The sequence below is a fragment of the Peromyscus leucopus genome, chromosome 4 (assembly GCF_004664715.2).
Source record: "Peromyscus leucopus breed LL Stock chromosome 4, UCI_PerLeu_2.1, whole genome shotgun sequence".
Taxonomy (NCBI): domain Eukaryota; kingdom Metazoa; phylum Chordata; class Mammalia; order Rodentia; family Cricetidae; genus Peromyscus; species Peromyscus leucopus.
This window is the reverse complement of record NC_051066.1, coordinates 93,844,095-93,857,002: the sequence shown is the minus strand read 5'-3', so window position 1 is coordinate 93,857,002 and position 12,908 is coordinate 93,844,095. Positions and strand designations below refer to the sequence as shown.

At 44.8% G+C, this 12,908-nt stretch overlaps 1 protein-coding gene across 4 annotated transcripts in view; it reads right to left on the bottom strand.

The window, feature by feature from the left end:
• The window catches only part of Eif2ak4 (eukaryotic translation initiation factor 2 alpha kinase 4), a 95,173-nt gene that overhangs the window by 51,091 nt on the left and 31,174 nt on the right, over positions 1-12,908 (bottom strand). For 3 of the 4 annotated variants that reach the window (XM_028888088.2, XM_037205109.1, XM_028888089.2), the window contains 4 exons: positions 11,115-11,230; positions 8,055-8,212; positions 6,196-6,731; positions 842-948 (listed from right to left, as the gene is read on the bottom strand). In XM_028888088.2, coding sequence (XP_028743921.1) covers positions 842-948; positions 6,196-6,731; positions 8,055-8,212; positions 11,115-11,230 — 917 coding nt within the window. The remainder of the gene's footprint in view (positions 1-841; positions 949-6,195; positions 6,732-8,054; positions 8,213-11,114; positions 11,231-12,908) is intronic. The other variant, XM_028888093.2, reaches the window with a different exon arrangement.

The window sequence follows — 12,908 nt, the reverse complement described above, 5'->3', positions numbered from 1 at the left end:
AAGCATTAGAAATACAGGAAGACTGGGCCAGAGAGATGGCTCAGTGGTTAAGGGCCCAGACTGCTTTTACAGCAGTTTGGTTCCCAGCACCCACGATGGGCAGCTCACAACTGTCTATAACTCCAGCTCCAGGGAATCTGATGCCCTCTTCTGGATTCTCTGGGCACTACATCTAAACGTGTATATACCCACCCACCCACCCACCCAGCCACATACACACTTAATTAAGAATAAAATAAAAAGTGCAGGCAGTTCACAGAACCCAACAACGTAAGCATGAGAGGAAGGGGCCCCACTAGGGGTCTAAAAAAGCACTTCTTGTACTCTGACATCTTTTCTCACCTTGTAATCTTTAAAGTAGGCAGGATATATAGTCAGCCCATTGTACAGGAGAGGGTACCAGGGATGGAGAGGAAGAGACTGAACTAGATAGCCAGAACCCAAACTCAGGTCTCTCAGTCCATCCCAGGCTCTAAGGCTGTATGGTTATGAGTGGCACAGTAAGCTGAGGATGTCCACTCCAGCAACAGGAGCTGAAGAACCAGGGCCACAAAGCAGTCCCGCGCACACAAGGCCCGCACAGAGCAGATTATGTGTAGCCTGGCATTGGTAAAAGAAATAATCCACGAAAACGTTCTCACCTTCAGGCTTTGTGTTTTCATAATAATAATAAAAAAAGGATGGTAGTCAAGTACAGTAGTGCATGCCTGTAACCTTAGTACTCAGGAGGCAGAGGCAGCAAGACCAAGAGGTCTAGCCTGAACTACATAGTGGGACCCTATTCAAACAAACAAACAAACAAACAAACAACCAAAAGGAAAGGCAGGTAGGCAGAACTCACCTTCAGGACTTTGCTCCACTAAGGGCATTTTTGGCTGAGGGTTTATAAAGCTGTGTTTCAGCAACTGCTGAGGGCTCCATCTTTCCTTGTCGTCCAGGCAGACACACCTCAGTGGGGGAGGGAGAATCTCAGCAGTGTATAATATAAACACCTTCCTAGTTCATCTACCCTATTCAACTACGGTCTGCTTTCCTTTTAGAATACACACTAGCAAATTCATGCTACTTATGGAGCAATATGTCCTTAAAAGTGAATTTAAATGAGTAAACACCATTTCAGGTTTGCATGTCCCACAGCAGACTGGATGTAAGTAGAAAATGAGAAAAAAAGAAACAGGACAAAAGAACTGCATTGTGCCGACTACAGCGGCATGGAGTGACTTGAAATGCTCTCAGACCGCAGATGCCAGCTTTGGGTTTCCACGTCCATTAGCAGCTTGGTCACTTGCCCTGTTGAACTAAGCCTGCTGGGGACCAGGCGTAAATTAAGTTTTACAAAGAGAACAACCAGATGCTGATGAACCTGAAATACACTGAGCAGCACTGTTGAAAAGTCCCACATTTCACCACACACCTTCAATATTCATTCCTTGAGCTCACATACTTAGCATTTGATGTTCTAACAAGTCAGTTTTGTTTTCTTTTCGATGAATCACAAAAAGCCATACCAGGAATTCTCAAAGTGGGATCCCTGACCACATTTGACTCTGTTTCAAGTGACATCTTTTAAAGAATCAACTGTCACTGTAAGTTCCAGCTTTTGAACATACACATACGAAGTAATAACGGTAGCTATCATGAAGGATCACTTAGTTTTTATGTTGTAGCACGAAAGGTAAAAGACTAGGCAAAGGGCAAGAGAACATCATGTGTATAAGATTATATTTTCTGCTACGTTTAAAATAAATTTCAATTATACCAGTAAGAGAAAATTCTTGCAGATATTAAAAATATTATTCTTTTTTTTTGTTTTGTTTTGTTTTTTTCGAGAATTTTTTGTATTTGCATTTTGGGCTCACTTGTAGCTAGGCTGCTGACTACAGAGATCCGCTGCTCCTCCGATGTGATTAAAGCATGCCACCACCGCCGCTTTAAAAATATTATTCAAAAATTATAAAGTATTTTATTTTACTTTTGAGACAGGGTCTCACTATGTAACTTACTATGACCTGGATGGAACTCACTCTGCAGACCAGGCTGGCCTAGAACTCAGAGATCTGTCTGCCTCGGCCTCTGGAGTGCTGAGATTAAAGGTGCGCACCACCATGCCTGGACTTATTTTATTTTCAGATTTATTTTGATTTTATGTATATGATTTTTTTTTGCCTACATGTAAATATGTGCACCATGTGAGAAGTTAAGAGGGTGCCGCACCCCTTGGAATTGGAGTATGGATAGTTGTGAGCCACCCTGTGAGTCTTGGAACCAAACTCAAGTTTTCTGTAAGAGCACCAAGTGCTCTCAACTGCTTAGCTGTCTCTCTAGCACCCTTACTGCACATCTGAGACAGGGTTCTACTGCATATTCCAGATCGGCCTTGAATTTGCAATCTTCTTTTCTCATTCTCCCAAGTAAGATATAGGCACGTGCCACCCACATCCGACAAAAAAAAAAAAGAGAGAGAGAGAGAGAGAGAGAGAGAAAGCTAGTCTTGTAGGGCATGTGCACACCTCTAATCCAAGCACTTGGGAGGCAGAGCAGGAGAATCTCTGTGAGTTCAAGGCCAGCCTGGGCTACATAGCCAGTTAGAAATATAAAGTGAGACTCTGTCTCAAAACAACAAACAAACAAAAACCAAAAACGAAGTTCTTGCCTCTGATTTCTCCTCCCTCTTAATCTCTTAATGTGCATTACTATAGACCCTTTCCTATCTATTTCCATATATAAATGCACAAGAACCCAAGCATGATGCTGTCAAGATTATTGAAGCTTAGACAACATTATCTTGTACGTATCAGTTTTTAACTTGCAAGTGGCCTTTTCAGCCAAGTGTCAGAAAAGATCCTTCCAAACGCCTGTGTCAGCTTGGACCTACTGGAATTAATTTGTATATTCTCCTAGTTCTGTCGGGGTTATTCCCAGGTTTGCACACTCAGTGTACTGGCCATCCCTACACACACTGTTCTAAGTGCACTGTCTCCTCTAAGTCTACCGTGACATTAATGTGACTGACACAGCACATCTGGATCAGAAAAGGTTTAGAGCTTGCTGAGAGCGAACTGCACTCTTCAGTGGCTCTCACTTGAAAACGTTACATTCTCAGAATCAGTCATTTTGGCAGTTTGGTGGCTACCAGCAGCAGAGGCAACGCTAGCTCCAGCTTTGAAACCAGAAGGGATGCAGGCCTGGAACCTTCTACAGCTCCCACTGCTGAGGTGGTGAGAGGTACAGTATTGACTCCACAAGGGCCTGTGGCAGCCCTGCTAGGTGTCAACTCACTGAACCCCAGAAACAGCCAGGGAACTACCAGAAAACTACACAGAATTTATTTTATTACTACACACACACACACCTCCTACTGCTGGGATTGTTCCCAGTTACACACACACACACACCTTCCTCATGCTGTGTTAGATTACTGAAGGCACACACACACACACACACCACACACAACACACACACACACACACACACCTTCCTCATGCTGTGTTAGATTACTGAAGAGCACTATCAACTCTCTCTCAACTGTGACATTAATGTGACTGATGTGACAACAGATGTGGATCAGAAAAAGTTTAAAGCTCCTGAGAATGACTTGTATTTCCAGATATGCAGAGCTACCAGGATCTTGTTGGCGGGAGCCGATCTGCCATCTGGCTCAGCTCCTGAGCTCTCACCGGCCTCATAGCTGACTTCCTAAGGGTGTTACTAAGGATGGCAGGGATCACAGATGGCAGCCACTGGGCTTTTGCTAACTGGGGTGAGAGCAAAGCTAATGATCCCACACCCCAACTGCTATGTGGTGGTAATCTAATTGTACTGAAATGTGATTTTGATTGTATGTTAATAAATAAAGTTGTCCGGGGGTCAGAGCTATTAGAGCCATAGACAGAGTGTGGCGGTGGTGGCACACGCCTTTAATCCCATAGATCTCTGTGTGTTCAGGGATACAGCCAGCATTGGAGACATATGCCTTTAAGACCTGGGGGGCTCTACATACAGACAGTGACGAGGCAGTCACGTGTTTGGGTTTACAACCAATGAGAAGGCAGAATGACTGTGAAACGACTTACACACAGGGAAATAGCTCTCTTTCGGGAAGCTAGGACCACCGCAGAAGGAAGGGTGAGATTTTAGCTCTGAGCTCTGATCTCTTGGCTTTCTCTTTTACATTGGTTCTGTGTTTCTTATTTAATAAGACGGTTGGTTACATCTACACTGCTATCCACCCCCACCAAGCAGTCCCTCAGAGCCCTCCCAGAAGAGAGGAGCACACACAGCACCTCAGGTGACCGTTCTGCTAAGAGAGTCAGAATAAACCTCAGCTCTCAACTTCAGAAGTGACAGAGGAGCTGTTTCTATAAGGGGGACCAGGAGAGTTCAACCCTCCGACCCAGCGCTTGCTACTGAGGTGAAAACGCCTTTAGCGTAAACCTCCTGTCGCTTTTTGAATCCATTAGTGCCACCCTTGACTGAAACACTCCTGAGCAGCAGACAGGAGTAGAGGGCTCAAAGTGACATGGGAAGACGGAAGTAAGATTTTCCACGGAACTCAACATCCTACCTGTCATTGCGGCCACCTTCATTGTGGAGTGCATTTAAATAAATGGTTTTAAAAGTTCTCTTTCATTGAAAAGAAATAAGAGATTTCTCTGGAAATCGTAAGTTTATATACTTTAAAGAGAGAATGTTACATACAGAATCAAAGTTGGCCCCTTTCCTCACAGGAATGATTGACTGTGGCTACTTTTTGTGACATATCAACACCCTTGTTTAAATGCTACCTGTTGCTTGATAGATGTCAGGGCACAGCCTGAGCATGCGTCATCAGGTGGTTTATAGAGCGTGCTGCATAAATGAACCCAGCTCCAATGTCACATCCAGTCTGTGTGGACGCCGTCACCTGTGCAGAACATCACTGACAGACACTGACGTGTGCAAGATGCTCAAGTTCAGGAACTTCCATACTAGTGACCAGCAAGGTGTCAAGTGACAAGAGGTCACTATGGGTCAGGTCAACTGGAGATGGGCAAAGAGAAATGTGAAGGCCAGAGAAAAGAATGCAGAGATAGCCGGGCGGTGGTGGCACACACCCTTAATCCCAGCACTCGGTAGGCAGAGCCAGGCGGATCTCTGTGAGTTCGAGGCCAGCCTGGTGTACAGAGTGAGATCCAGGACAGGCACCAAAACTACACAGAGAAACTCTGTCTCAGAAAAAAAAAAAAAAAAGAAGAAGAAGAATGCAGAGAGATGAAGTGAGCCAAAGTGAACGGCTAGGCAAACAAAGGTGAGAACCAGGACAGTGAGGGGAGGGAGAAGCTGCTGCAGGAGGCTGGACCAGGGGAGTGCTGGCACAACCCACACTGATGGGCACTCCTCCTCTGGTTAGAAACCGAGAAGGTAGCACCGGCTTAGACTGAGAACAGTCAGGGTTAGGGTAGAAAACACAGAGGGGGATGACCTGGACAAATACTCTAGGCCCGAGGAAAGCCTTTGTAGTAAGGATCCTCTCCAGCTAGACAGCCTGATGATTTGACAACCAGAGTTCGATCCCTAGAGCCACCGTGGAAGGAGAGCAGACTCCAGACAGTTCTCTGACCTCCACATGTAATGTCAGTGAGTTCTTGTATTCAAAGACACGGAACACACAGACACAGACAGACAGGCACACACACACACACACATTTTTTTAAAGCTGGCTTTGTAATGATTATGTACCTGTGAGTCACAAATACGGATAATCCTCTGGCTGAAACAGGCGGTCATCTGATCCTCTGACCTGGCTGAGGAGACAGCCACTGGAGAGGAGTAGTCAGGAAGAAAGGGGCAGAACCAGACTTCTCAACTGGTTTCCTGCGGCCTCCTCTCTGGTCCCTTAGGATTCAGCAGCACAGTGCGGAGAAGGTCTATCATATGAACACCCTGGGCGGGCGTCTCCCTCCCTACTGCCCACCCTCGTGTGACAGACAGGAATGGGGAAAGATTCTAGAGTATTCCAGGCAGTCTCCCCAAAATAGTTTGAGAATCAATTATTAAGCTCAAGTGGCTTTAGGAGAATGTGGGAGACCGTGACAAGGAAACAGAACACACGAGCCCGGGAAAGGAGTTCACCCTGGCTCCTCTCCTCAAGTCTCGGCTTCCCCATTCCTTAGACGCACGGAAGAAAAGTGCAACTGAGCGGTCAGTGATACTCACTTCTTCAGGAAATCTTGGAAGTCAGCTGGTAAGTCACTGGGGATGGTCACGGGGTACTCCCCACACTCCTGTCCTTGGCTAAGAGACAGCAGCAGAAGGCCAAGACGCCACACATCCCCTTTCTTCCCTGTTTTATAAGGCAGGGCACTGTCACTAAATCGAACCCGAGTTTGCTCAAAAACATCCTCCTTGCAAATGTCTGCCAGTCGCTTAGCGATGCTGTAGTCCGTTATCTTTACGGTGCCCTCGGCGTCTACCAAGACACTGGATGCGCTCAGAACCTTGTGCACCACGGAGTTGCTGTGCAGGTAATCCAGGCCTGCCAGGAGCTGAGCTGTGTACTTGCGCAGCTGGTGCACAGGAATTGGGCCGGAGTGGCGCAGGTGTGCAGCAAGAGAGACCCCACTGATGTGCTCTGCCAAGATGTCTACCACGATGGAGTCCTCCTGCTCTCTGGAGTTCATCGCAAAGTAGCGTACGATATTTGGATGGCTCAGTTTCACCAGGGAGCTGAATTCTGTTTCTGCTCCTTGAATCTGAGAAGAGCATTACGCAAATGGCATTAACTTGTGTTTCACTACAAAATGAAGGAGTGAGATAGAAAATATACTTTCAAAGACAGGAAAACAAGATGCCATGACCTGAATCTTCCCCTAAACTGGTGAATCAAGCTAACTGATAATTTAGCTAATTATCAACTTCAATGTCAAAACTGAGTGTCCAAATATCATAAAAATTGCTGAGGGGCTTTTAAAATCAATTTTATTTATTTTTTGGATGATATGGCTAGCAGAAAAAAAAAAGAAAGAAAAGGAACATCATCATATCTAAGACAGCACTTTCTGATTATAATAAGGGTTATTGTAAAAAATGTAAAATCTCAGTGGTAGAGCATCTATCCAGCAGGCAGGAGACCTTAAATTTAATTCCCAGCACTGCAAAAAGGAAATATATATATATATATCTCCACTGTGGCGGTTTGAAATAAAATGGCCCCCAAAGGGATGGCACTATTAGGAGGTGTGGCCTTGTTGGAGGAAGTGTGTCACTGTGGGGGCGGGCTTTGAGGTCTCTTTTTCTCAAGTTTCCCTCAGTGTGGCAGGCAGTTGACTTCCTGTTTCCTGCAAGACGTAGCACTCTCAGCTCCAGCACCATGTCTGCCTGCATGCTGCCATGCTCCCCTTCATGATCATAAAAGACTGAACCTCTGAAACTGTAAGTGAGCCATCCTCAATTAAGCGTTTTCTTTGTAAGAGTTGCTGTGGTCATGGTGTCTCTTCACAGCAATAGTAAACCCAAACTAAAACACAAAGGGAAAAAATACTCAAACTTATTTATATGATCACCATCCAAAAATAACTACTGATTTTGGTGTGCTTCAGAATTCTCCTGCTCTGGTTATTTACTAACTTCTTCATTAAGTCAAGACAACATACAATACTAAATGCTACCCTGAGTTCAGCATCATATACACACGTAAAATTCTTTTCTCATTCCCAGCACTGCACAAAAACAAAAAACCCTCAACCCTCAAAATTCAGTTTTAAAGCAGCATTTTAAAAGAACAAAAAATAATAAGTGATTGTAAACGGCAAAGCTGTGAAGAGGTAATGGATCTCAGCCAGGCCGAAGTCACAGGGGCTGAGACGGGAGAGCATGTGGCTGTGACAGGTCAGAGGTGGGAGCAGGGCTGAGGCCTGGCGGAGGTATGGGTCTCCCACGTTCCTCACACTCTGTGGACCATCCATCTGTGGGAACCAATGGAACACAGGCTTTTTGCTTCATCATTCACAGCTTGCGGTTAGGCCTTTGGCCAGCCATGGGAATTACAGGTGTATGCTATCATGCCGGTTACCTACTTGCTTTTTGCACTTATCGATCTTCTCTCTTTCTTGACTGGTAAGGAATGGGCCCATCTTTTTCTGCCACTGAAGGACCCACTCATACAACAAGACAAAGCTTCCCGTGGCCGTTTCCAAAGCATTGTACACCACCTTCCCCAGCTGCTCATCACTGCCTGTAGAAAGACAGAAAGGTCATTGCCCATTCTGTAAATATGTGTGCAAGTGTGTGTGCATGCGTGTGTGCATGTGTGTGTGTGTGTGTGTGTGTGCGTGTGTGCATGTGTGTGTGTGTGCATGTGTGTGTGTGTATGAGAGAGAGAGAAAGAGCATGAGAATATGTGTGCATGGCTTGGGTGATGGTCCTCATGCTGTTTTTGAGGCAGGGTCTCTCATTGGCCTGGAAGTCACCCAGTGGCCGGCCAGTGAGCCCCAAGAATCTGCCACCTAGGGCTGGAGAGATGGGTCAGCGGTTAAGAGCACTGGCTGCTTTTCCACAAGACACAGATTCAATTCCAAGCACCCACATGGTAGTGCACAACCGTCTGCAACTCCAGTTCCAGGGGATCCAACACCCTCACATAGGCATACATGCAGGTAAAACACCAATGCACATAAAATAAATAAATAAACCTTAAAAAAAAAAAAAGAAAAAAAGAAAGAATCTGCCCACCTCCCAGCACTTATATTACAAGTACATGCCATCATGCTTAGCTTTCTTTATTATTTGAAATGTCGGTTCTGGGGTTGAAGTCAGGTCTTCTTGCAAGCTACTTTACTATCCAGCTATCTCCTCAGCCTAATCCTTTCCTCTTAGTAAAAAATAATCCTTTCCTCTTAGTAAAAAAAAGACCATTTTTTCAGGACATTATTTCACTTTCCTAATGAAGAAAAATCATTTAAAAGCCACTGATAATTATGTTTTCATTTGAAAACTCAGAAGCAGAAATAACCTGCATCTAGAAGACAGTTTTAGCAAAGGTACTTTGGAGAATTATGGCTGAATTAGCTTACCTAGACTCTGCATTTGACAATGCAGCTTTTACTTCAGAGAAATTCTGGCAGTTTAGAGATTTTAATTACAATAATCTAATTATTTGCAAGTCATAATGACTCCTAAAAGTCTTAGCCTAAGAGGGAAAATCCAATGTTTGGAAACTTGTCAACTAAGGAAAGCAACTTTAAAAACATGTATTGAGCATTTCATTGGAGATAGTGACACTAAGTTTATGGGATGGAGGATGACATGATTCACATGAGGTCTCATTCAATTTGTGTGTTGACCAGTGCATTGTCGTATATGTATATATGCATATATAAATAAAACATTTATTTATTGTATGTGCATCACATACACATATATCTAAGTAAAACATTTATTTATTGTATGTGTACGCACGTACTACACATGTATATACATAAAACATTTATTTATTGTATGTGCATGCACGTACACGTATATGTGTGGGGATGAGAAGACAACTTCCTGGAGTCACTTCTTTCCTTCTACCATGTGGTTTCTGGGTACCAAACTTACGATGCCAGGTAAGTGCCCCTATCCACTAAGCTACCTCGCTGGCACTGTAGAGACATTCCATAATTGCTAGGGATTTTATATTCTAATTTCATTTTGCTACCCTCCTAGCACCTTTTTCTTGGTGGAGGCAACCCAAGGAATCTTGTTAGGATAACAAGACAGAGCTGAGGAGAAGGGTTGGCAGGACACTGACTGCAGCTGTCACCCACCAGCCACTCACTTGTCCAGGTGAGTCAGGGCCTCAGCCATGAGCCATTCTCTGTTCTCTAGCTCCACCAACTTTAAATTCAAAAACAAACATTAATCTGTTGCTTTTCAAAATAAAAAATATTAGTTGATGGTTACAAAAAAATCTTTATACAAACTTAGGGACTATTTACAATGCCAGACCCATTGTGAGAAAATAATAATTTACTTTTGATAGTTAACACGTGTCTCCTGAGGAAATCACTGAAAGTGACTAATAAGCACCAGTGAGACTAGGAGTCTGAGTACTTTGCCTTCCCAGATTATTAAAGCAGGGAGTTTCATGTTGATAGTTCATGAACATGAAATGTCTGAGTCAAGGGCAGTCTCAGGTCCAAGGCCAGCCACCTCCACCATGGTCTTGACCCTGCCTAGCGGCTGTTTTGAGTACGTCAGCCCTGTGTCTGCAGAGTCCTATCTGTCTAGGCTGCTATCACAGTGGCCAGGGTGAGTGGCCAGATCACAGACTCTTCCCCTCCATCTGCTGCCCGCTCATTAGCTGTTCTCCGGCTTATTCGTACCACCTTAAAATGAAGAAAAAGATGCTGCAAGCAAGCAAGCTTGATTTTTGACATACTGTCCATTGATTCTGGCAAGAATATTTATAGGATTGAAGATAAAAGTTAATCGTTAAATTCACTACTTGAAAGCAAGCCCTAGCAGCTTGTCTATATGGCTACGAAAATCAATACAGAAAACTGGATTAGAGAAAAAATTAAAATCCTGACTTGCAGAGAAAGGTTCATTCCAAGTAGCCACCAGAGACAACTGCTAAATAAGATGTAGAGAAAATAAAGTGTTTTTTCCTGGCCAGGTACAATGTGCCATGCAGGAAAATGCCAGGCAGATGGATACTAACTTGAGATGAGGAGACAGGGCCAGGGATGTGACTCAGTGGCTGAGTACTGGCTCAGCATGCACAAGGATCTTGCTTGGTTCAATCCCCAGCAGCGCAGAGGAAAAAGCAGCGATTTGGTTATTAAAGATCACACGTATCAGGCTCATTTTGTGTATACACATTTCATCAGTACCAGATGCACGTGATGCACCATTTAGGACTATTTGTCCCCTATGTATTTTCAAGAGCATGGTTTTACTTCCATGTTACATTAGAGGAGCGGAGCAGCTTCTCTCCCAGGCGTGAGGAACCGGAGCAGAACTACAGCTTCCTGCTGGGGAGGGCGTTCTTCCTCCTTGGACTATGCTGGTGTAGATGCCAGGCTCCGGTCTGCTCTGTTACACAGGGTTAACTTTTGTCACTAAACAAATGTAATGAACTTGTCTAGTTTACTCACCGACACACTTCCCTTTGTGCACCATGAGCTGATCAGGGCTACCCACACAGAAATACAGCATTTCACACGAGCCGGGAGAGGCTTCTCCACTACAGACAGAATACTGACGTTCTCGCCTTAAAAATAAATTTGGACAATGTTTTTTTCTTTAACTTACAATTCACATAGGAAATTCTTGCCTCTCCATTCCTCTTAAATTATCAGGCTCTTCAGTGCAGTCTCTGTGTCTACTAGGGATGGAGTTGAAGGCTCTAATGGGAAAACTATTTACTGCCCACCTCCCACTGTGCCCTTTTACACAGGAATGTCATAAACTCCATTCAAGGTGAAACTCTAATTCAGATCTTGACCCAGCAAGATGCCTCAGTAGGTAAAGATGCTTATCTCAAAGCCTGGTGACCTGAGTTTGACCCTAAAACATGGAAGGAGAAAACCAACTCTACAAAGTTGACCTCCACACAAGCACAGGGCACCCACACATACCATACACGAAAAATATAATAAAATAAGTTCTTCTGCCCTTAATCACCTGGAGCTGGGTGGCTTCTGTATGGACAGTGGCGACACAGAACCTTTCATTATCAGAGGAAGTTCACCTGGCCGTCCATAGCTATAAGAAGTTCACCTGGATGTAGCAGTTTACATTCGTCCCTCGAAGATCCCCCCATCTTTTTATTCCCAGGCACAATTGCATCTGGAGAACACTCAGAGCAGGGCTCAGAGTCCTCACAGTCCCGGTCTGGGCCTCCCCTTCTTTCTGTCTTTGATGGACACTCCCTATCTATCATTCCCCTCCATGACTGTCCCAAAATACTAAGCTCTCTGTTTTCTGTTTCTTTTTCCTGTTATCTCTCCCCTTTCCTCATCTCTCCTCTCCTTTCCTTCCTCTACCATGGGTGGGGAGCACAAGCTGGGAAACTTGAATGTAAAAATAGTTAAAAAGTTGGGGGACAGGGTTACAGTGAAGCAGTGAAAGCGCTCATAAGTGCTTGGACACTCATTAGAAACCCCTGATGGCATCTGCAGCGGATCTCTAAAGAGATCTCTTAGGCTAAACACAGCCTGTGATACTTTGCTGAAAACAAGGAGCACAGAGGGAAATCCATGATCCCGAGGGCCCCCCCATAAAGGAAGCTGGCGCTGACAGCAGTCGACACCGAGGACAGACTGTAGACAGCGCCTCAGTTCCATTCCCTATAGTCCTGTCTGAAATCTTGGTCCATCAGCTAGTCCTTCCATCCTGAACGCTCACCGTCTCTGCCTCTCACCCCCACACTGCCCTCTTGGGCTGCACTCCCCACACACTTCTCTTGGCTCTCCTAGTCAGACAACGCCCTTGCCATCTTCCTGCAGCCTCCACCCAGTCACTCCCCATACCCCTGCAGCCACAATCAACCAGCATCGTCTTCCTCCGCTGTCAAATTCAGTTTTATTTTCCTGTGGTTCTTTGACTTTGGTTGGTGGCATGGTCACTTACTGGCTTTCACTAGTCCTACATCCCCCTCATCTCTCACTAGCTCCCTGTCCTGTTTGGACATCTCCAACCTTTTCCCAGATACAAACACTGCTCAGTCATACCCAGTGTCTCTGCTTCCTTACCTGCAATTTGTGCCCTTCCGAGACCTCTTTCCATAGAGGTCTCTTATATATAAGGGTCCCTTATACCACACACATCCTACATGTTCTAAATGCTGGAGCACATCCAATATATTGTAGTTCTGTCTAAGTTTCTTCTTGTGCAAAGAGGAGCGCACAGGTTTGCAGAGTAAAGGACACAAAGTTCCAGAGCCAATG